The sequence below is a fragment of the Cyclopterus lumpus genome, chromosome 16 (assembly GCF_009769545.1).
Source record: "Cyclopterus lumpus isolate fCycLum1 chromosome 16, fCycLum1.pri, whole genome shotgun sequence".
In the NCBI taxonomy this organism is placed as follows: Eukaryota; Metazoa; Chordata; class Actinopteri; order Perciformes; family Cyclopteridae; genus Cyclopterus; species Cyclopterus lumpus.
The window spans coordinates 15,460,142-15,486,090 of record NC_046981.1 but is presented as its reverse complement, the minus strand read 5'-3'; the positions used below and the strand labels follow the sequence as shown (position 1 = coordinate 15,486,090).

The 25,949-nt window shown below is 41.6% G+C and overlaps 1 protein-coding gene across 2 annotated transcripts in view; it reads left to right on the top strand.

Annotated features, from left to right (window-relative positions):
* Nucleotides 1-25,949, top strand: part of LOC117745312 (mannosyl-oligosaccharide 1,2-alpha-mannosidase IA) — a 166,546-nt gene that overhangs the window by 62,242 nt on the left and 78,355 nt on the right. For both annotated transcript variants that reach the window (XM_034553549.1, XM_034553548.1), the window contains exon 2: nucleotides 6,547-6,643. In XM_034553549.1, coding sequence (XP_034409440.1) covers nucleotides 6,547-6,643 — 97 coding nt within the window. The remainder of the gene's footprint in view (nucleotides 1-6,546; nucleotides 6,644-25,949) is intronic.

The window sequence follows — 25,949 nt, the reverse complement described above, 5'->3', positions numbered from 1 at the left end:
CACATTGGCTTCATTTGGTAAACGGGTACAGAGTTCCTCTGGTGTTAAGCCAAAGACTTTGGGTGCGAGTCAAATTGAGTTGCAAACATCTCACTATAAGCTTTAAAAATACAAAAGGTGGAGCGTTTCGGGCATAGCCAAAACATGTGTAACGTCTGCCGGCTGGCCTTTACATCGAGGACATAACGGATCAGAGTTAGGGTACATTTTTGCTAGTCTAGCATTAGTGTAATGAGCCCTGTGTACCACTTTTAGCTGTATCAAGTTGTGTTTAGCGGATGTAGATGATATATATATCAAGTCAAAAATAGAGTCCCATTGGTCATTTGTTATAGCCACTCTAACATTATTTCTGATACTAACTTCCTTTAATACAGTTTTTAAAGCTATTATTAGGTTTATTCACAATGTTATAAGGATGTTTATTGTCATCGTAAGGAGACGCTCCGAAATTCAGTTGGCGACTCAGTCAGTTCAGCATCAACAAGGTCAAAAGACATTACTGATTTTAAAACGAGACATTCAATACATATATAAGACATAAAATACATATATAAAAGCACAGGTTATTGTCACGTATCTCTTTCTCTTCATCACTGGGACCATTTAGACATGTTAATACTCCAGGTCCAGACATTTTAATAGGCTCCTTGTGGCGATTCTCCCTCTCTTGCCTTGAAAGATGGCAAGAGAACGCCTAGGAGACGACTTGGCCACCTATCTTCTCCTAATGGTCAGAGAGAGAGAGAGAGAGAGAGAGAAGTGAAGCCAATTCTCTGGGCGTGATCTGCAAATACAAATCTGAAGAATCCAGGTGTCCGCATCAGCTGTAACCGTGATTTTGCTCGAACGATTTGTCCTGCAGCTTGATATAAGCATTTCTGAGTGTACCCAGCCTTGATGAGGACTGTGAAGGAATATTCTAATCAGAAGTCTGTTGTGATTTTGGTGTATGGTATCTTAGCATATGTTGTTGCTTTACGCACATACAGTCGAATATCTGCAAATGCTACTCTGTTGTAAAATAAATGCATTTAATCTCTATTATTTTTATTTACAGTTTTTAAAAGACGCAATACACCACCTAGCTGTGTGAAAATGAAAGATTTATAGTGCCGATGGAAAGACATCCTCTAGTAGACAGTATCTGTTTATGAAACTTAGCATGTCTTTAAGTAGGGTTAGTGCCCAACAATGCAGACGTTTACATATCATCTATATTTTGTAATGGAACACACAATAACACATTGTCTTTTACTTCATTGTGCCTCCCCCCTCCCTACAGACACACTACTGAAGCAGACATATATCCTCAGTGGATATGGTCATCTGATTTTGTGATCGATTCCACATTAATTCCATGCATGAATGATCTGCAGCTCAGTGCTGCCAGGTTTTACAACTTTGGCTCTTGTTTTGGGACTTGCTTGTAATTGACCACGGCGTTGTGCTGACTCAGGATGAGACCTCTCTGGCCTCCCGAGACCTCCAAGGCTCCGTCACTGCTCTCCATAAATGCGGTTTTAATGGTAAGGAAATGGCTGCGCTCCAGAGCAGGTCTCATACTGGAAGCTGGGGGGGAGGAGAGGTGAAGATGTGCAAGTTGAGGTTGGAAGTTCAGGGGGAAACGGTCGGGGGAAAGCTGATTCTGTATCGTCTCTGCCAAAGGTCCCCTCGGTCTCTGGTGATGACACAGCACCTCGTTAACGCAGCCGTGTCTCGGGGTGCCATGCCAGGGTGCTGGGATGATTTATTATCCACGGCCCACCCAAAGCCTCCTCAGATTATAGGGATGCCTCGCCCGTGGTGCCAACCATAACAACTGCATTACAAAATGTGCAGGGTGGGGAAAGTGCCATGTGTGCTTTGAGGCATGCTTTATGTAAGACTCTTGTTCAAGTGGAATGAAATGATCCATGTTGTCTTAGCTGACAAAGAGGTACTGTTGTCAGCAGTGATTACACCATGATTTGAGAAGTGAGACTGCACTCAATTTACTAAAATAAGCACATACTTTGCTTGTGGGTTGCAAGAACAATGACGAATAAACTTTCTTTTCCTAAGGGGTGGAAGCTGTAGCTCATTAATAATCAAACATGTCAACGTCTTCTGCTTATTCATTTCTTTCCCTGCATGTTTAGTTTCTTTTCTATTCATTTATACCCAGTATGGATTACAGCTAACTGCCATGTGTTCTCCTGTGGCATTAGGAGTTGGTGGACGGGGCGCTGTTCTATCTTGTGTATATTTCTGTTTATTTATTGTATGTATTAATTCAGTCATATATGCCGTTTTATTTTACTTTAAAGCTTTTCCCGTGGAATTAACTGAACTGAACTGACCAGATCGACTGAAAGATGACACAACCTTTATTTGAACCCAGTCAGTTCTGCCTTGTCTTGTGGTAGTTAAACTTCTCCAACATCTCATGTCTCGGTTATTTGGTTAGTCCAAATCTTTGCAATACATTTGTATTTAATTTAATTAAACGTTCATGTTTTCTGTTGCTTTAGAATAGATAATACACAATGCCAGTTATTTTACCTCTACTACCAAGACACAGCGTGCTGTATTACATTTAGAGTGTTGCTTCTGCCTCCTGCATGTTGTTTGGTGGATGTCGGTGTCAGGCGGTACCACGAGTGCATTCATTTTCAACATGACGCTCCCAGTAGGAATCCAACTCTGAGTCCTGGAAGTCTATTGTTATGCTGTATAACCACTACATGGCACTGAAGCTCTTTTAATTTTAATCAAAGCTTTGGAGTTGATGCGGCGTAAATGTAATCGCTTATGCAACTGCTCGAGTCACTTTTAAGGTCTGGTTGTTGTGTGACCATCCTGGATCACATGACCAGCAGTGCGTGACTTCTGACCTGCAGCTGTGTTGTCGGCCCCCGTCAACCCGTGGTTACTGTTAATCACTGGCTCCGGTTAAACTAATTGTCTGGTTGGTGGGCGGAGGCGATCAATACCTGAACGGTCCACTTCCTGTCTGATCATGACTTTTAGTCCCCCTGGAAAAGAATCATTCATCCGTTCGCTCCCTCTGAGAAGCGGCGTTGAGGGCGGGATCGGACTGCAGCTCTTGATGATCGTGTTGTGTGCTGTGTGCTGTGATGATGGGGTTGTTACATCAGCGGTCCTACGGCTGCGTGACCCCCGGTCCTCCCCCACTTTGACCCTCCGCAGAGCAGCAGGGGAGTGAAAAACACAATGCCAGATATCTGTTTTATCAGCGTGGAGCGGCAGGAAACTGAGCCTCAGATTCTCATGGAGGGTGAATTTCATCGTGCTTATATTTTGATATTAAAACACAGCTTTTCCTTGTGCAGGTCTCGAGTAGTTTAGTTGGTCATGTGTACTCGGTCAAAGTAGCTGCCAATGACTTCCTTTTTGTTTTGTATGTACACATCTGCTATAAGGGTCAAATACTTCTTGCTGCAAGTAGTAAATAACAGTCTATTCATTTGTCCGAAAATATTTATTATAGAAATGAATTTTCTACCTGAATCTACACAGAGTACTGGGAGTTTTTTAAACATTAATCAGTAGTTAGTACACTTTTTTATTTTACACCAAAAAAAAGAAAAAGTAAAGCAACAGATTTTGTTGGAAGAACATCATATTTGAGAAGAAAGAGAAGAGTTCAATTACACTACCTTAGCATTTTTTGTAGATTATTGTCATCACCAATTAATCAGTTTCTTATTTTTTGATGAATTATCTATAAAACAGTGAGAAATGCCGCATTATAGTTTCTCAATGCCAGCTGCGTTATTAAATCCTTTCTTTTAGAGTCATGTCGTCGCTGATTAATGTTATCATTTAAAAATGTTTATGCCTTCAGTCAGACAGTTTCAGTGTACCATCTGCTTTTTTTCTAGCCCAACATTAATTTGACGACGGTTGTAAAGTCCTATTTCTTTTTCAGGTTTCATAATGTCATTTGATCGTTTCGGCACCGGCCCCATGACATACAACGCCCTTCAAACACAAAGATTGAACGTTTACCAACTCCCACATTTTTGTGTCCCGTATTAATATTGTTCTTTTGCTTCTAAAGCTGCCTGAGGAGCGAGACAGGTTGACATTATTAAAGATGGAATAAGTTTCAACATTCTGGAAGGCAGAACATCCAGTTGGTACACAATAAGACCAGCGATGGGTTCTTTCTGAAGAAAATTATTATTTTTGTCACCATATAGCAACTAATCACATTTTGGGAGATTGATACTGCATACATTAGTATTTGTTTTTGTAAATAGATAAAAAATGCTTTTTTTAAATGCTGCTTTTCTCAGATGTAATGCCATACTCTAGATGAAAAAATGAAAGATGAGAAAACAACAACGATGGCCCTAATGTGTTGTTTCCTGTGAATGTTTTTTTTACTTCAAAGTGCTTAAATGCATCGCTTCACAAATGCCAAATCACAAATCAAACCGGCGCAGGACCTTCAAAATAGTTTAATGTAATATAATTGACCCAAATCAAATCTCAGCTCCCTGACCCGTACTCGCTGTCTTCAACAACCTGAAAGACATTTGAACATGTATTTGAACATTTGTGTACTTTGTGACACTGTGGTTGTTTTACAGTGAGAAATGACTAACTCTGTATTCTTTGAGGTGTCTATAATGAGCTTTTTAGGCAGGTAACCTGATTCATGTTGTCTATTTCTCTCAGGCTTATACCAGCCCACCTCTGGAGAGACAGATGTCTTGTGTGGTATTGATAATACAGATGGCATCGTGTTGCTGTGAATATTCAGAGAAGGGGGAAAAAAGATCGAGTCCTGGACTATCTGTCCATCTTTCAACAGATTGCACCGAGCGTTTGTTTGATCGTGCTGACAATTGAATTTCATGTCGACATTGTTCAAAGCACTCGAGTCAAGTATTCTTGCAGATGGAATTAGTTTTCAAGGATATTTTGTTTGTATGCACATGAATTATGGCACCTCTTTGATAATGATATGAAAAAAACTCATTCATCGCTTTAAAAATATCCTGCTGCTTGGCTGGAACAGTAATGACAGCGGCTGCATCCGTAGGAAACACGGCTTACAGAACTACTGTGCTATTATCATGCATAAGAGACATCAATGCAAACTAGAATAAAAGAACCGGGAAGCATGAATTTCCATAACAAGGGTACGGTGGCAAAGATACAGTTAGATTTTTAAACCTATCCACACCTTTACAACCCTTATGTTCGAGGGATGGCTGTCTCAGTTAGTCCACCACTTTGGTCAAGATTGATATCTCCAAAAGCTATTTTTCATGCCAAGACATTTTTTGCAATACATCCAATACACCTCCCCCTCCTCAAGATCAAACATTTCTCCCCTCAAGATATTTCATCAGCGATAACTTTAGAAGGGGCGCCTGTTTTTTGTCAGATTGACTGTGACCATGTGGTTTTACAACACTGTCAATTCTGTGGATGTATTGCCAAGAAAATGTAATCTTCCCTCCCTCAAGGTTGAAGCCGAAGGACTTTGGTGATCCTCTGACTTTTCTATCTCGGCTTCTCGTGCCAACATGAGGTGTTTTTAAGTGAAGCAAATACCGAATGGATTGACATGATATTTGCTCCAGATTTTCATGTCAACATGAATTATAATAGATTTCGTCAATCGCAAAACGAATTGCATTCCCGTGAGCTTTGGTTGTGCTTTTTTATTTAGTGCCAGTTCTCAAATATTTGCATCCTAACTTGCCAAACCAAAGTGGTGAACATGGTAAACATTACACCTGAAGATCAAGCCTGTCGCACTGCCGTTGTCTATATATTGGTTATTCGGATTTGTGACGTGTTTTCTGCAACACCTACCGAACATCTCATAGATTTAAATGTTGCTCTGTTCCATGAAATGTAATCAGCCAGGAGCTACCAGTCCAGTGTGCAGATTTTGTCTGACTCTTGCCTTCAATTAGACTTTTGATCCAGCATCTTTTTTTTCTCTTTTGTGAATTTAATTCAATTAATATGAAACAACTTTTCCTTCCCAGGCTTCTAAGCTGATTGTAACTCTGCTGAAGCACGCATTGCTCAACTTTGTGCCTCTAAGCTGAAGTTATTTCACATTTCATCTTCATCCCTCACTTCCCTGTCTTGCTTTCTCTCTTTTACTGCATCAAAGAGTCGACAGTTTCCTTCTTCAGATCACATCAAATCTCATCTAGATCACTGTTCTTACTCGGGGAGGAGTACAGAGTATCAATTTTAGAAACACTTTCTTCTCCGAGATGCGTTCTTATCTATAAAACTCGCATTTCATCTACTGGCATTATTCAGTCTTTAATTTAGGAGGAGAAGCTGCAGGGGAAATGTCAATCTTATTGTTTAGCGGTGCGGTTTATGTGTGTTAATTGCATGTCTGTCATTAAGCCGCCTGATCAACAAGCTAACGTTCCCTTCGCCTTGAGGCGTACCAATTTAATTGGACTTTGGACGTGTGTTGCTTTGCTATCAGTCAAGTGACCAGTATGTCTGCCCCCCCCCCCCCCCCCCCCCCCCCCCCTTCCCTTTATGTTGCAGATGATGAAGTTTTCCTGGGACAACTACAAGAGCTACGCCTGGGGCAAGAATGAGCTCCGGCCTCTGACGAGAAACGGGCACATTGGCAACATGTTTGGTGAGTGTCGGCGCTTCGCTCGAGGCTCAACAGGCCGAGACTGGTCATGTAGCTTTTACAAAGCCCCCCCACTATTAAACAACCACAGCTTTCATCAACAAACTCTTTACAAACTCTCAAACTTTTGCTTTTGAGAACTCGCATTTTTATTTTAGTTGCAGTCTGTAAGTTGGAAGCTGATGATGGAAGCATATTTCCCTGAAACTGAAAACAATCTGCTATTTGTAGGGTATTTCAGGAACAAGAGTTGCACTGAGCCCTGGTATTATGCAAAGCATAATGGATTTCACAAGGAAATGTAAAGCCAACAGTGCAGGCTGACCTTCAAGCTGCATTAAAACCAGAACTGAAAGACAACCCTATTTAAAGTAAATGAATCAGTGATCCTGAATTTATAATGTGAGGCCCACCGGATGCTGGGAAACAAATGGTTCTATACTTGGACAACAGACAAGGAGAGCAATGGGGATGCCTTGTGGTGGACACTAAGATGGCCTGCCTCATGTTGTGTCCTATATGCTGCCAGGTTATTTATAGGTTCCCTAAATTATGTATTATACCTGTGTATTGCTCTTTGGGCTGTGTGCTTTAACTTTGAGCCTGTTTTTGCATTTGGCACTGATGGATAGCTGCGTACAGCAATGTTGATATTGAAAGATGTCAACTCTGGGAGATTGTGATGGCCATTTTTCCCTATTTCCTGTTGAATAATTAAATTAATAACCTGCGGATAAATCGATGCTCAAAATACTTTATAAAATCATTGCAGCCTTTCTTGTTCATACCAAACGCAACGCCAGATTACATACAAAGATGCAAAGACACGAATGGACGCGAGGAGACGCAATTCGTCAAAAATAATTAGAGAAACATTCATCAGTGAAGAATAATAACAAATCCTCGCTTCCATTCTTTATCGGTTTGGAGCCGTCAGTCGAGAGGCAGCATGTCGCACCTGTTTACGCCTCAGTGAGCTTTTGTCACCACATCCCTCCTCACCTTCTCTCAGCATGGCAGACCTCACAACCTGCCACCGGTGTCTCAGTCTCCAACAGCCTAATTGGAGCCCCATCCGGAGGGGTCCTCAAGTCCTCTGCAGGGGAGTGTATCAGTCGGTTCACACTGCAGAGCCAGAGTGAAATCCCATAAAGAAGCCTTTAATAAAAGGCGGATCAGCTCCTAATAAGCCGGGTCTCCCAACATCACACCTGTAGAGACTCTGTATTATTCGGGCAATGATGCAAACTCTCTTGACAGTTTGTGATCTCTTTGCTGCGCTCATTCCCCCGAGGCGGCCAAGTTCATAGTTAAGAGGAATCCCTTTAAGCATTGTCCTTAAATCATGTGATAGGTGTTGTACTTCAAAGCACCGTATTTCGAATTAATTTTCTGATGAAATCTACCAAAATGATCATACACACCCTGATTTCGCCTGAAGTTACGAATTCTTTTTTAAGTTAATCACTACTGCATTCAATGAGGAAGCTGCATTCAGCAGGAACGCAACGTGCATTTTTATCATCAAAGGATTAGTAAGTGAATCCATCTGTTCTCTTTTCCCTGATAGTCAGATAAAGAATAAAGTGATGAAAAAAATTTAAGAAAATGTGTTCATAAAAGTGAGCAAGGTTTTGAACTGTAAGCCGTTGATGAGTTTGAGTAAAAGGATTAAGATGAGTTGATGGTTTGCTTTTGCAGCCCAGGAGTGGCCACAGAACGAAACAAGTAATATGAATGCACTCGCTTTTCCACTTCAGTGGCACAAGAAGGTTTTCTTAAATCGTCCCCGCAATTTAGTCCATCTTTGTTGTCGAATGAATTTGAATAAGAATCAACAGAACATTTTCATGCAAGTACATTTTTTTTGACATGTAACTATCAAGTGCAGAAAGACATGAAAAGATTGTGAGAACAAATTAAATCAAATACAATAAAGCCAAATAGATTTTCCCAACCGCTGGTATTTATTGTAACACATTAGTTTTTTTTCCAGTTTCATTAGGCTGATATTTAGTTGCCAAAAACCTACTTTTGTTGAATGGCCTTTTTAATATGCTGTGTATTCCTTCAGGTAAGTTGTCAAGGACTCTTCTACTCACACCACTTGTGATGTAACGCATGCTTTGGAAGGAATAACAGCCAAGGACATTGAGAACTAATGGACTGTACTGTTGTCAATACTAAAACTTGGGGAATGATGGAGACGATGATGAAGAGTCGGTTGCTGTGATTTGTTCGTGTTAAAGCTGAATTAAGCAATGTGTGTCTGCTGGAGGGCAGAAAGCAGACTTAATATCGGCTTATTAAGTTGTGACGGAAAGCACATTATCAAACAATCACTATATATTACTTACAGATGCTGTACAAATGGCAATACCAGCATCCCATTAGTGTTGCTCTCACAGCGAGATGGAGCTTCAGTCAACGGAAGACAGTCTTGGTCCTCTGAAAGTCTCTCTACTCTTGAAACCAGTTGATTGGTCGATAGGGGGAGAGAAACGTCTACATGTTACTCTAGTTTAACTAAATCAGCCAGTGCACTCTACCCAGTAGCCTAAAATAATTACACAGAAAACATAAAAAGGCTATTAGCAGCATATCAGATTATTTTAAACTATTTATTATATACTTAAATGATAACGCATGATCAAAGTCGACCAGCCCACCGGCCCATAATCATATGATTTATAAAAATAGAAGGAGCCGCCGAAGCTGTCCATCAGTTATGTTATAAATAAAAATAAATTAAATTATTTATTAAACCAAACAAATTAGAAATATGACACTTCTGATGTGTTCACACTCAAAGTTTATCAATAAGTGATCTGCCGGTCTGTTTTTATTATCCGCACCCAGCCGACCCGTTATGAGAGCCAATCCGCACCACCCAAACCTAAAAAATGTCTATTAAATAAACAGGGGAGGAAAATTATTTGAGCCAACGTAAATATGAAAAATAAACAAAATGTTGCACGATGGAGCATTAAAGTTCTCCAACACAATATTCCAGATAATACAAAGTTGACTCCCAGTGTTCTGCGTCTCAAACTATTATTTGTGTGCGTACATGTGTGTTATGAATCAACTGGGAACAGAAAGTACTATTTCTCCAAAGCACATATCTCACATGGAAGCCAGACTTTTGATCTGCTGTCGTGGCCAAAGGTTTCATCACCATGGATAGTGCAACCCTCAACCTTCTGGCAGTGGGCTGCCATCTTTATCTGTGCAGCACATCTAAGCAGTGTGCCTTTCATGCAGATCAATAGTCCAGTCTCCGAGTGTGGGGGAGGGGGACCGACTTCCTGGTTAATCCTATAAGCAAATGTACACGTCCATTCTGTGTGAAGCTGGCATCATTCTCATTCTCTCAGCTACACAGTGTATCATCTGCGAGTCAAAGGGAGAGGAAGAGAGAAAGGGCATCATGCCAGCGAGTAAACGTCACATTGCGAGAAGGGAAGCCAGGTATGAAATTGGCTGCTGTGTTCTTTAATTTAATCCCCAGAGTAAACAGAAATGCGGGGGAGATTGCATCTACAGTTAGCGTCTGCGTCCGAAGCTTGTCAATATGCTGCGAGTCACCACAACATCCCTTCTGCTCTGCACTCAAAGAAGCACAACACCAATCACAGAGGTAGAGGGAGACGTTTTCCTCTGCTGCACTCACTCCTTCTCTGGCACGCTTTCACTTAACTATAATCTTCCTCTCAACCCCCCCATTCCTTTCTATTTTCCACTGTAATCCCTCTCCTCGTTCCTTTGTCATGACCCTCGAGGCTGAACGCAGCTCTCTTTGTTCGTTCCTCTTAAACCAAAGTTCGTACTGATGGACGGTTTTTTTCTCCCTCTCATTTCCCTTTTGTCATTTAAAATACAATATGTCTTTTAGTGCTTATTAAAACAGTTTCTTTAATCTTAGGGCAATTGGAAAGAGAAATTTGGGCTATTTACGGTACTTTCAGCAATTCTGCCTCCTTGTGAGATTGTGTGGGAGTTCTCGCCCACTCTGAGGGTAGACATTCATGGAAAGTTAAAATATGCTCATTCATGTTGTCTTTCCCTCAAGAAAAAAACTTTACATTTTGATTCGTAAGCATTATGTGAACATATTCTTTTCAATTTAGTGTTGAAATATTGCACTAGAAAACCTAAAATATGTATCAGGAATGATTGGGTTGCTGATTGGTTATATATCAAAGATCCTCTGGTAGTTCCACCATGTTACCAGCTCCCCTTTGATTTCATTAGATTACTTTATGTCATGGTAATCATGTCAAATATTAAATCTCCTGGAGCATTATGGAATTATGGAGAGCAAAGGAATGAGATCAAGGCCATATTTTTGTGCAGTGTGACTAATGACAACATTTGCTGCATTTACTTTTATCTCAAGCCTCAGAAATCGTCATTAGTTTTGGTCAAATATGACGAAAACACTTGATCTCACTGCCGTAGATGAACAGCTGTTGCTCCCCACAAACTAATGAAAGAGATTGAGTGCTCCTATTTTGGAAAGTAAAATCGTAGAGCTTAATTTTATTTATTCATGACGTGATAACCTCTCTGATGGAAAAGTTGATCTTCTTTTGAAGAATACACAAAAATGTAGTTTTCACTGTTTAACGCTGATGTAATGGGGAATTAGTTTAGCTGCCAATTTCATGCAGGCTTATTTTTCTAGTAATGGATTCTATTACTATATTCATGCTCAAGCTAAGAGGTACAATCAACTGTGTGGATATTGTCTTTGTATTTACTTTCTCATATTTACATGTAATAATAACTTTAAGGATTAACTGTATTATTTGGTGCTGATATTGCCAGCTGTTCCCAACGTGACCAGCAGAAGGTCAATTGGATGATCTGCAGGATGCTTTGTGTGCTGCTATTGACTTTCAGCAACAATAAATCTCCAAGCAGGAGAAGCTAACTGGTATTAAAGCAGAAATGGTTTTCTCAAATCAATGTTTGGGGGAAGCAGAATAAAGTTGTGGACTTAACATTGACATATCCTACATTTTTCAGTTGAAATGTGGCAAACTAGTGTAGTTGGCAAACAGCTGCTTATTTACACGTCCAACTGCTATGGAGCAATATAATTATTTATTTGGAGTGGTGTTTCTGGCCACCTGGTGAATGGAAGGGGGCTTTCACACCTAACCTGAACCAGGTGTGTGTGGGGCTGGTGTGACATCTGTCAAACATATCTTTATGTTTACTCCTCTTTGTTTGTTTGTAAGTCAGAGCAAACAGGAACTGGACCAAACTCTGGGGGCTACAGCCAATACCGTACCAGTAAGCACCTTGGTAGCATTGATGCACTTTTGGCTTTGTTTAGTTTCTCTTCGCCTTTTTGTTTTCCCTTTTTTGTTTGTCTCCTGAGACGTTTTCTTTCAGAGATCAAGAGACGGGGTCTCGTGCCATCGTGGATCCTTTCATATGGAGACTTACGATGGGCAGGGGGCTGTCCCAGGAAGGAAGAGGTGAACATACCAAGGCTCCAGGCTGTTGTCATTATCTTCCATGTGTTTACATAAACAGATCCAGGAGAGTTTGGGAAAGTGGTGCAAAGTCATTTTGGGACACTTGTTAACTGTTGGGGACTTGCTAGCCCAAGCCTTTAGTGCGGTGAATGATCTTCAATGTTTGGCTCCCAGAGCTCTCGTGCCCTACTTTTATGGTGTCAGCAGTGATGGTTCTATATTTCCAGCTTATCTACGAGCATGACCAAGTGGAGCCGTCGGCCTTGGATTTAAATGATGATGTTAAACGCGGAAAGGGCATTATCCTGAAGGTAGTATAGGGTACGTAGAAGTATTCAACACGCACAGTGTGCAAAGAAAGAAGATACCGATCCTCAAATTACTCCAGGTCTCACCAAATATAGATAAGCAGATCCAATCAAAAATCCCCCTTTTTGTGATGTTGGGATGTCTTTGTTCTGCATTGTTATTACCACTAGTGAGATACATCCATGTGTGGAAGATCTGTCTTGCTTTTAATTTAATTAAATCCTTAGCTTTCCTGAGCTGTAGCCGGAGGATCACCTTAAGAAGTTTGCATGACTTTGTTTGTGTGTTTGCTCTGCAGCGTCTCTGCGCAACCTTTCTTTTAAAGCTCACCATTCAGCACCGTGTAACTAGAAGCCAATCAGGTTGGACAGATTGTTTATGTTATTAATGTTTTATCACCAGAGCCCTGTGAGCGAGGCTGTTTTCTGTGATCTGAAAAGAAAGGCGATTCAGGAGAGATCTATTTGTATCGGGGGATGTTCCAGGCACCTGGACTGCCTCTGTGATGCGTTATTCTCTTCCCTTTGTTCCCAGTCTGGGAAAAAGCTGGTGAATGGGTCCCTCAAGTCAACTCTGTCCACCCATCAAGTGTCCTTGAAACCGTAGATGTATTTTTTATTCCTTTTTGGCCACAACAAAGATGTAGAATGGATATTAATTGGACTCCTGTGCAAACCTCTTGTAAAGCAGAGGGATGCAGCTTGGCTTCCCGTTTCCCGTCTTTGTGCTAAGCTAAGCATCTGTTGGCTGTAGCTTCATATTTGGCATGCAGATTTGAGAGTGCTATCAATCTAGACTCTTTAACTCCTGACAAAGTGATTCAGGAAGTCTCCCAAAACAAAAACAAAAACCTTTAATACCTTTTAACCAGACTTCAATCAGACAAGACAACTTGGTGACAACATTCCTACTGTAGCTTCCTAGTTTCAGCCTGTATCAATAGGTGTGATACCCAGCCTTAAGTATACATAGGCAATTTTGGTCAATCACATGCTTTTAGCATTACAATCAATAAGAAATTAATTAGACAGCAGTGCCATAGGAGCTCTTTGGCATTTCACACCAATTATGCCCTCTTCAGACTTCCTTTCCTTCCTTCCTTTGACGCGACTAACTCATTTTCCATTCTTATTAGAGTTCTCGTGTACTATATCACTTCTTCCCCTTGCTACAAAGTGAGAAAGCCAACCGGTCCCACAGCCTAAATGGAGGATTAAAGAGATGTTCATGCCTCTGTGATCGACTTCATTACCCTCGTGTGTGCATATGTGGGTCAGTAACTGAAGCACACGGCACATTCAAGGCCAAGTCCAAAACACAGTCCAACAGATGCTGGGGACAAGGCTTGTGATTGTGTTTGAAAATAAATAAATAGAGAGCATTCCATTAGGTTTCACAGTTGCCCCAACCTCACTCCAGAGATTTTTCATCTACAATAGATGTCCTATGGCTGTTAAGGGGATTGGCCACATGCTGCTCTTCACAATTGCAATACAGCTCTCTGCCTCTCTGCAACAAATGAAAGCTTAACGCATGGAAAAGTGGTTTTCCTCATTTTTCTCTTTCCCCTCCTCATCCCAGGAGGTGCAATTAAAGAGCATCAGGTCACCTTTTTGCTGAGAGTTGTCATGGAATGCATATTGAGCCACTTCTAGTAACACAGGCTGTACGCATAACCTTGTCTCACATGGCGTGCCCCAGGGAGCATTTAAAACCAGTAACATTTATTAGAAAATCCCAACGGCTCTTCAGACAGCGATGCCAGGTGCTCCTTCATGATGGGGAGGAGGAGGAGAGGCTTTGAAAACTTGATTTAGCATGGATCAATGGCCCATATGATGAAGCTTCCAGTGCTTATTATTTAGGCGTCTCTTGCTGACAGTACAATTGAAAGGCCAAATAAATGTTATATAGAACTATCGGGGGTCCTCCGGATCCTTGGAGCCCCTCAGCATGTTGAGGAATCTTCCCCGTCATACATCATTATTATAATAATCTTTTACAGCAAACATAGCAGTGACAGATCTTCCTAAGCTATGAAAAACAGTGGTTCTGAGGAGGGACTCAGACATGCACACACAGACATGCACGTGCACATTGCCATTAAGACTTTGAGTTCCTCCTTTTATTTGCAAACGCCTCCTTGTTTTGTCAATAGATTTTCTTTTATTAAAAGCAATCTAACTGACAAAAACTCCCCTTGCAATTGCCTGCTCTCTTCCCTGCCCACGGACTAAGCAGAGCAGACAGGTTTCTCCCTCCTTTGCAATTACCTCCAAAGGGTCTCGTGCCAGGTTCTCAAATGGGGCACTGCAGGTTGGAGAGAACAGGGGTGGGAGTGGCAACCTCCCCCGTCATTAGGGTTGAACGAGGGGCTATACTGTCACATCGGAGTCACCCACAGAGTGAAGGGTTGAAACCATCCACCCACTTTCCATTTCTACTCCATCCATGTCTATATCCCAGGGGCTCCATCATGATGCGGCAAAAATCATCTGTCTCCATAGCGACCAGAGCCAAGTGACAAATAAGGATCTGGTCCCTCCAACCTCCCCAGAGAGCGCATCCTAACCCTCCAATGAATATCGCCTATTTGCTCTTGAACCAATAAGGCCTCAAACTGAAACATTTGCACGACATGTCACATATCATCATAATTGTAAGACGTGAAAAACATGTTTTATCACCGTCGTAATATACAGCAGCAGCCGAGGCTGGTAAATGATTTATACATCCTATCGTCATCAAGAAATATGAGGATGTGCGTCGTGGAGCTCGATAGACACTGGATTGTTTAATACATTTTTTAGATAGTTGCCAACAGCATAACTTTGGTAATAATAATAATAAGAGCATCTGATAACAATATTGATTTTCGTTTTTTTTACATCAACAAACATTTTGTGATTACAAAGTGTCTTGAGTAAAGTTGATGATTAAAACAATAAAACATTTACTGCAGCAGTTAACTGATCGCCTACAACAATATATCTGTGATAACCTGATATCAGCTTATAACGATGTCCTGACGATGTATTGGTAAGTCCAGTGCACAGAGAAACAATGTGTCCATTATTTATCACAAGCAAACACATTAGACACACATATATCCATACACAGCATCTCAGTACCCATAGTTTTCTCCTCTGTACTTACTTAAACTATAATAATAATGCAGACATTGTGCATAGTTTTTATTCAGCAGGATAACATTGTTTTGGACATAATTTGTGGAAACGGCTTCTGAGCTTTGGCCCTCTGTGCGAGGCGTTTCCAGGCAACGCAGTGCATTACCGACTGAATATCTTCATAACGCGTTGACGAAAAATGTATCCGAGACATTTCTTCCAAAGTATTATGTCCCTTAACAGCATTCAACATTTGGGTGGAATGTGAGCGATGGTTGTCCCAGCGTACTGATGTTAGCACTGATTCCCACTAATCATTCATGTTAATTCTACTGGCCACACACTGAGTGTTGTACTGCATTATAGAAAGAATTAACCGTAGGTAGGATACAGTCCTAAAGATATATGGGGATTGAGAACAACATTTCTAACTTTGAGAACACAAAGACTATCTCCCCGTGCTCTCAACTCCTTTCGCTTATGATTAGTGGAGCAAGGTCACTCGGTGAAACCTGGACGATCGGCAGAAGAGAGGACGTATCTCACCCCAACTGTGGGTCCCCTCTCTGAGCAATACAGGTGCAGGCAGATGAGGAGCTTGAAAGCGAGCCTATGACGATGCACTCTGCTGTCAGAGCAGGTTTTGTCCCGGTGCACGTAATGTGACTGTGAATGCTGCACAGCCCTGCATCTGCTGCCGCTGAGGCAGCGACAACTGCCTGGAGATCACAGCACACGCAGACTGGGCTCAGTGCTTCACTCGTAGCAAGAGCTCGCAGGCTGAGCTAGTGACGGGGTTATAAAAGCATGGCTTGTACTGAGATCCTTAAGGGGTTTCCGAAGGACCAATTGCCACTGTAAGCCAGGAGAATTAAAAGGCTCAGAGAAAGACTTTAGTTGAAATAACAAGGATGTAGAGCGCATGACCTTCGAGAATTTATAATTGTATCTGGGATCTGCTGTGGGGCTTTTCTTTGCTGATCATGCCATTTGACGTGTAGAAAGTGCCTATGTCTAGGAGGTTTTGACATGATCTGCTTCCTCATCCGCACAATCCAAACTATCTTGCCCAGCAGAGGACAGGAAATGAACTTGACGCCATTTTTCGTGATCATTGCCACCAAATTTCAGCCCTTTTTCATTGAGCGCATCATCAAGCCCTATTGCTAGGATTAAAGCCAAAACGATGAAAGGCCGGGTTGCAAAATGTATGACGAAGCAGGAGGATTATGAGGGATTGTGCTCTATTCTACTGTAACGATTCAATCGCTATCTGATGAATACAGGGGACGAGGGTCAAATGTTGCTCTATAGCCCCAAACCCCATTCTGTTGTTTTATCTTGACGTCTTGACCGTGTGGATCCCGTGTTTATGTAATCTGTGATCACTGATCAGTCTGCAGTGACGTATCGCCAGAGTCACTCTGGCGATGACGTCTCTGAAACATGAGACATGCCGTTTGCTGTGTAGTAATCAGTGTTTGGCAGTTTTAATCACAAGCTTTTCCTGCCAAGCTCTTAAGCTTGTGGCAGTATAAGGGAGCAGACTTAGCTTCATTCACTTATTAAGGGACTATTAATATACAGTACTTTTTTTTGCTTTGCCTCGTTCCGCCTCTACTCTCAGACTGAATATTTCACTAAGCTGAAGAATCTCGCAGTAACTCGTCCTCAAAGTGCCAACAAATCCACCCATCTTTCCATCCATCATCTTTCAAACTGTCCTCCGTGACTCATCAGACTTCCAGTCCTCTCAGTGTCTATTACATTCCCCTTGGACCCCCTGTCCGTCAGGTGGAAAGGAACAAAGTAGCTCTTCTGATGTCTTTTATGTTCCCTGAAAACAGAGTTGTGTTTACATTTCAGAATATCCTCTGTTTGGATTCCTGCAGCTCTCAGACTTGCCATTGTCTCGCTCCTTCACACGTCGGCAACCCGCTGAGCGGAAATCTCCTCATTCCTGTGGCGAGCGTCGTACCTCGAAGCATCAGAAGTGGCTCTCAGTGTAGCAACGACCTAACAGTGGTGCAGGTTGACCTGCAGCCCAGAGCGTCTCTCAAGCTCATGGCATCAATACGCAAACTCTCTCTCTCTCTCTGTGTTTGTGTCTGTCTGTCTGTCTCTGTATCTCCCAGCATGCAATCTGTGCCTGCGGAAAATACTTCCTCCTTTCCCATTGCTAGACATCCACAGCACATGACTGCCAGATGACACTCAGGTTCTCAGTGGAGACTCTTGACTTTGACTGAGTGTGTGTGTGTGTATGTGTGTGGGGGGGGGGGGGGGGCTCAATGAATAAGTAACATTGTATGAAATGAATTCCTATTGTTGGTGTATCCGGCCGCGGGGGTTGGAACTTTAACAGTGAGCTCCACGGTCTGGGCCACCCTTCACAGTGGTGGTGTAGCGGGGGCTGAAAACAGCCAACAGCCTCCGGCATCCGGGAAACAGAACGGGGTGAAGAACTGAAACGGGAATTGAATTTAAGTAATGCGGACAAGTGTTGCCTAACTCGCATTCCTCTCGGAAATATTGCTCGAAAGTTTGCCTTCACGCCGTAATCGAGTGGGAAATTGCAGGTGAGCATGCAGCGGCACCCTCAGTGTACACTCGAGAGCCCTCTAAAAGGGCTATCTACAGTTGATTAGGCAAGTATCATTTCTTTTTTTCTTAATTAAAATCCTCCTTAATAAGTTTCATTTCAACACAAGTGCCAGAAGCAACAATTATTTCTGTCCCGCCTGTTAGGAACCTGAAACCGTGGACTGTCCTCTAGAGCATGAACCAGATGTACAGAAGAGCACAAACAAACACACACACACACACACACACACACACACACACACACACCACCGCTTCCTAACTCCAGGTTCTTATTTGCCTTTGAATGGCCGCGGGGCTGCACTAAATGACGCGCAGCAGCTGCTCTGCTTAGACGGCCGGTTTAATTTCTCCAATAGACGGTTGCTCTTTGTCAACAGGTTATTACGGCTCTCCTGAATAGTTTGGGCTGCAGGTTTTTCTGTGTGCAATTGGTGAGCTGGAAAGCCACATTTAGATGAGATAAACCGCTGAGTTTCATCTACAAAGAAATCTGAGATTAGGCCTGCAAAGTGGATTTCTATCAAGGTAGACCTTGATAGAAATCCACCTCAGATAATAATTCACTCTTCACCCTGCTAACCCCTCCTACAAACTAAAGTTTTATATATTACCGGGAATATTGTTTTCAATTTGTTTACTTTCTGGATTTAAGTTGGATGACCTTACGATGGGTGGAATTGTTGCTGCAGCGCCGCGGCTCAGTGTCTTCATCAACCAGCCTCTAGCTTTAGCTGTCATCCCCAATCAGGTTGGAGGGGTTGACAGAGCATCAGATGTATGATTCCCACCCCCTCTCCTACTGTGCTGCGTGTTTGTTGATCAATGCAAGAGAGGCATTTGCGAGAGAGAGAGAGAGGAGGCGAGGGGTTCGATAACACTGTGTAATCTCATCTGAGAGGCTGTCATATCAGACAGGGCTGCTGCACTGACACGCCACGCTCTCCCAGAGTGGCAAATTAGATTGCTGCAATTAGATTGACGTGTGTACCGCTCAAAGGCTGGAGCCTCTCTAATCATGTCTGGACAGTGTGCATTTTAAATGTGTTTGTGATTAGATTAATGTGTGAGAAGGTGTGTTGGCCCCGGAAGTCTTTGACACTTTGATCGTTTATTGAGATCTCCTGTAAAAGCCAGTGGTCTCACATTTAAACCTATTTCCATGAGGAAATAATAGGTGAAGGGGATCTGTTCCTTTTAAAGCTCTTTTGAACTCTGCCACCTTAACTAGGCTTTGCCTCACAAAGCCAAATAAGACGCATGTGATTTCAAGGCTCCATTCTACAAACATGTCCTACTTGTAACCTTTGTCCCGCCTCTTTATTCTACCGCAAGTGATCATAAACGTCTAAGTAACTATAATTTACGCAAAAAACCCAAATTGAAATAAAATTAAACATTCTATTTTAAAACCAAAAACAACACCAAACAATGCTTTGCCAATTGAATTTGTACACAAGTTGTGAGGCTTGTCTGAAAAGTAGAATATGAAAGAAATCAATATCTGCTCTCCTTAAAGAGATTATAGATTTATAGCGTCTTCCTTTGCCGAGTGTTCATCAGCCGCCCTGTGCAACTTGCAGAGAAACACTGATGGGCTTTAAAATAAAAGGACTCCCGCTGTCCGTGACTCTGGCTCAGTCTGCTCCTCCTCTGAAGGCCTCATAATGGAACAAATTGCTTTTGACTCTCTAATGTGCCTTGATGTATCAATTCTCTGTCCCTTCCTTTGTCTTCTTCCTTTGTGCACAAAGCACCATTCGATGCCAGTCTTTTTGCGGGGCAGTTTGACCTTATTATCATAAGGGCGAACAAGGATAGAGATGTGTGTGGGAAGGGGGGTGTTTCAGGTGAGTCCGGATGCAATCAGGACTGGTTGCCTCTAATTCTGTCCATGTGGTGCTGTGCTGATGGGTAGGGAGAGTAGTAGTGGGATTTAAATACACAGTACTGGTAGCCATGGCAGCAAGGCAGTCATACAGATGAATCCACTGAACAAGGAAGGCTTCCACTTATATTTTCAGACACACAATGCTGACCAAAAACTGTTGAACAAAATGTTCTTTTTCAAACCAAAGTCAGCACTACCATTGTAATTATTCAACTTGTGTCATAACTAAGGCATCAGGCACTACAGAAAAACATATACAAATAAAAAAAATTCTCTCTGACACACACAAACTGTATGAGTGTTTAGGAGTTTACAAATCAGTAGTCCAGTATCCACCCCACTCATCATCTTCCACTGCTCTTGCCTGGACAGGCGTGCTACATCAATGTCTAACACAACACAGCTATGCACATCCTTGACGCGGGGTCCTCATCCTTATGATTGAAGCGATGCTTCTCAGTAAATAGGCCTCTATAAACAGCTCTGTCTCCCGTCTTCCAGGCTCTCATTAGATAAACCTCTTGTTCTGCGGTATTGCTTGAGATTAGATATCCTCAAAGGTTGATTGGAGTGAGATAACGTGAGATAACGTTCTAATTTGTCCAGTGTAAAGAGAACAAATTGTGCAGTCTTGACTAAAAGCGAGGATTCAATTGACCATGTCTAATGATCCCCATGTAACTGGTAGAGCAGTCTTCACGTTGATAATCAGTTGAGTCAGGTTCCCCCTCTTACGTCTAGCAAGCATAGGATCGGCAAGTAAGGACCTTATATTTGGGGCTGCAGAAGGTGGACGTCTGAGTTCCAGTTCCCTCCGATAGAGCCACTGTCAGTTTCTGCGAGTCAGGTCAACGAGTCAATTATTTTGCTCTCAAGTGTAACCTGCACATTAAGACCGTATGTAAAGGAGTTTATTTTCAAACTAGCAAGTAATGCCGGCTAGTTTCACAGACTGATGTCAGACAAAAACATCATGTTTTCCACAAAGTCTTTATCATCAGTCCTTATAAATATTATATTATTATTATATATTATAAAACAAAATATGTTCATAATTTCCCTTCAGAGCGACATGTGGAAGCGTCTTCTGATCGGTAGGACGAGTAACAATAATAACCAAGATGAATAAATCTAAATGTATGATGTGGTTATGGCTGCCTTAGGTTAGGCACAAACACGATTTGCACGACTTGGTTTGGTTTTGGGAATGATCGTGGTCTGGGTTGCAATTACCATAAGCGTCATCATGGTTTTAATGACGGTTGTGGTCATAGTTACTAGAAGCAAACCTTCGAATAGGCATGAGTTAGAGCACATCCAGTCGATCCTCCCTCTGCACCGATTATTGATTATTCTTGATTTATTTGACATCTGCTCCTCAAGGAGACTAAAGCACACAGTTGGCATTGAGAGCCTTTTTCATAAAGGTCCATCTTGATTGACAGACGTGACATTTCTCTCCACTGTTTCACCCTACCCTTTTCATGCTCTAATCCAGCCTAATCCCACTCCCTCTCAACTCACTTTCTTGTCTCCCACTGTTGCCCCGTTGGCGCTCTCCACCAGAAATCCACTCACCTCCAGAGTCATCTGCTTAGTGCACTTCATCTGCGCAGCTAACCTCGTGCCTGGAATGGCAAACGGCTCCATGTTGTTAACATCACACAGACACAGCAGCTCGCTAACCCTGTCTCTCTGGTGCCAGATAGCATTAGCGCTAACAAGATGCTCATTGCCCTGGCGATTGATAAGTGGATACTGGCAGCCGCTAGTAACAGGGCAGTGTAATTAATGTGCATCCCAGCGTCTGCATTAATAATATTCACTTTGATGACGTAAACAGGGTGACTTATTGACCACATGTTTGATATTTTATTCTTTTTGCTGTTTGTGCCATGAGTCACAAGCTCAAATGAGAAGGACAAATTTGATATATTTGACTCCTGTTTTCCCAGTGGGTGTATTAAAACAATTTATCTCTGAAATTGTATTATGTATTATTCTTATCTGGTTTACTCTATTGCATCTTTATTGTGCCTCGTCAATGGAATTTACATCGGATATTTGATGGCATTTCGGGGATATCGGCATATATTTAGCATGTACATGGCACAGTTCATTCTGGGGAAATGAAATTAGAGCGAAAATGTTGCCTCTGAACTTTCCCCTAAGGGATTAAATAAAGGATTGGTTTCCCCTAATATATATATATATATATATATATATATATATATATATATATATATATGTGTGTGTGTGTGTGTGTGTGTGTGTGTGTGTGTGTGTGCTTGGGTATACGTTTAGAGACAAAATGAGGAAGAGAAAGCGAGGCAAGTAATATCACAACACAATCGGGCTGCAGTGAGTGAGTCATTGATCAAGCGGACTCTCGCCATCTAATGTAACCGACAATGACTGGCCTGTGATGATGAATGAACATCCACCAGCCAATGTCTCACTAATGGCTTTCTATGTACTCTGTGTGCCCACACACACACACACACACACACACACACGCACACACACACACACACACACTAATAATGCAAGCTAATAATGTAAGACCCGCCTTAGTTCATATTCTATTTCAGTGGTGCGAATTCCCGGACATACCAACCAATTGACATGATTTGCCCAGTCATTAATCCAGTCTTGTTCTGTGGATGATTTGTCATTGTTGACGAGCTGATATTTTATATTTCATAGGTCGCGTCGATAGACTGTGAGCCGAGTAAAGGTTTATCAAACCCAAGACTGTACTTGATTTGTTGCATGGTTCTTGCAATAAAACGTAAAATAATTATCAAAATATATATTATCAAAACAATATCAGATTGTGTAAAACGTTGAGCCTCGGTAGGCTTTTAGCATTACACTAAATGAATTATGAACACAGTTAGAATGCATTAGGAGACTCAAGTGTGTGCATGTTTATCAATCTTTATAAATACACACCTATTGCCCCTGTGTATAGAGAATCCCTCACGGCTCCTTTATTTGTAGAAAAGGGCTACAGATATAAATAGGGTCTTAGACCATGGAAGCCCAGGGAGAACACATGATGGATTGATCCGCTCCATCTATCCTCAGACTCAATCAATCATCTTAGCTTTGGTTGCTTTTCTCAAAAGGAATCTTCCACACTCGGCTGCTTTCCCTGTGGCTACGGAGAGCTTGGCTACCTCTGGGGTTAGATAACCAGAGTGCATTAGATATATGAATACACCCTCTTTCTCAGTTGTCATCATCACTGTCTGTCATGGAGAAGAAATAAGGCTGCTGGGTAAGCAAAGCAAAAAAAACCTCCATGTCCTACACAATAGTCAGCGTTTGAGTCCCGTACTTCCTCTGTAACATAATCACAAGCAGAAAGTCTTTCTGATTTGATACACCAAAATACATCTGACACTGAATACAGTTAATATTAGCACAATGGCTAACAGCCTCGGCATATGGTCCTCTAGAGTTACTGGTAGAGGACTACATGTGTGTCTTGCCTCAGGCCAGCACTGCCCTCTCGCTGACAATATGAGGTGAGCGGCCAGCAGGCAAACCCCAGCAGGTGAGCTTTCAAAGGGTGGGGATGCTTGATACATTTAATTTGAGCAGTCAAGGGTCATGATGTGGTCACCTTGTCAGGAGTACACGCTTGGTGTGGGGTACTATAACAAAATAAGAAAAATCTAACGAGGAGAAACTAGTTTCCAGTCATGTAATGTGGCTTTACGAGGGATTTACAAGGCACACAAAGCTCCAGTGTTTGTCTGCCTCTTAGACTATTAATAGTACGGGATTTATGGTCGAAGCATATGGTACCGATCATCCAGTAAAGCCAAGTCATTGATCCCTGTCCTGCATAGTCTTCGGCATCTGGGGATAACCTCTTCAGCTAATCCACGGAGGCCCGGAGATCAGTGGTCAGTGGTGGTGAGAGTTTTAATCTCAGAGTAGTGATGTAAAGGCACCTACAAATACTATAGGACGTATTTGTAGCTCTAGTTGTTCATGAAAACTGTCTTAAACAAACCGATTGTCGGTAAAGGAGTTTGATGTTAAAATAATTAGAAAGGCAACATTTTAGTACCAAACAATTAGTGAATCATCTGATTAGTTAACAGACAGAAAAGTCTTCAACAACACCTCATTGTTTTTGGTTTATTGGTTTTAACGGCATTAAAGAAAGCAGCAGAGACAAAATAATTTATTATTTGATTAAAGCAAAAAAAGGCTTTAATTTTTGTTTTTTTATACTGACACTTTATGGACTAAATAATGAACTGATTAAAATAAACAAAAAGTAATTATCAGTTCCAACGCAATTTTTTTACAACAAATCAGAAGCCGGGAAAAATTGGCAAGAGTTTTTTCGCCCAAAGGTACAGTTCCCATTTTCAGCATTTGTTGAGCTGTAACAATAATTCCTGATGAAAACCGAAAGACTTTGATGTGCCAGCTTGCTGTGTGGTTGCATCAGATCAATCCAGCCATCTACTGTTGGCTATGTAATTCTCAGGGATGAACATGACGATTTTTCATCACTTCTCATCTAATCAGGTCAGCTTCCGTGGTTTTTTTCTAGTAATCTTCAATGTGAGCCCCTGAGCAGTGAGATTCACAGTATATTTAGCCATATTGTCTTGTTATTAAACTTCCGATGCACAATTTGCCCTTTAACTCCCTTACAGTAATTCATTCCGGATAATGTTTATTTTTCCTTTGTGCCTAGTTGTCTCTGGGAGGCTCATTATTTGGTCATATGAGAATGAAAATAGGTCATGCAATCTCTCAGAGGGCCATCAGCTTGGCATAAACACCCCTTAGTGTTTCTCATTTAGTTTTGTGAAACAGAGACATACACTCAGGGTGACTGTATACACACACACATACATATTTTACAGAGTGTGACATTTACACACAGAATTAACGAAGGGAACACACACAGCGAATGTAATCCAGGAGCAGCTGTTAAAGGTTTGCTATAATCAAAGTGCATCAGTTCTTTTATCCCCTCTGGTGGTTGATTCCTAAATGACTTGACTTTCATGTTACAGTACAGTGACTGATGCTTTGTAGCTGATGCTTTTCATCCGGGCCACACAAAACCGTTTTACTATTATCGTTCAACATCATTGCAGCAATTACAAAAATCTTACCATATGAGGCACTTTAATGTTTTGCTTTTTCATCACGGATGCTGTCGAGTTGCTGTTGCTAATCGACACATAAAGGTTTGGGGTTAAATCTGAGTACTTATCTAACTTCCAAGAACTTATGTAACAGTCAATTAACAAATGTAAATTTGCTATTCGTCTTTCCCACGATTTCATTTCCTTTTATGACTGTTACTCTTCTCACTTTCACATATTTACATTCACAATATGGAACGTTTCTACAAAAGCAACACCATGTGGGTGTGTTCCTTCACCATCTCAAGGATGAGTGATTGAAGTACTGTAGCTTAGTCACTGTGATGCACTGTTACAACAAACGCAGCAGAACACAACATGCTGTTAGTGCTTTATCAGTTTGCAACTTTAATACGAGAACTTAAAGTTATGTGAAGACGGAGCAGACGCTAGTACATGTGCAGAGAGAAACGTGAGAGAAAAAGTAGGTGGTAACACAGATGATTTTCTCTCATTCCTTGTAAATAATTGTCACTGCGTTCGTTTCCCCTTGTACACCTTTAAATAGTATCTCTACCTCCACCATTAATCATTCACAAGTATCTTATAGTTACTTAATAAATGGTTTATAATGTACTATATTGTAGCTGTAAACAAAAAACAACAACATTACAATTGTTAGTCACTGAATCGGTCATCAACTATAGGACATATGCCAACCAGGTAATATTGTGTAATTGCATCAATGTTGTACTGTCTTTGATA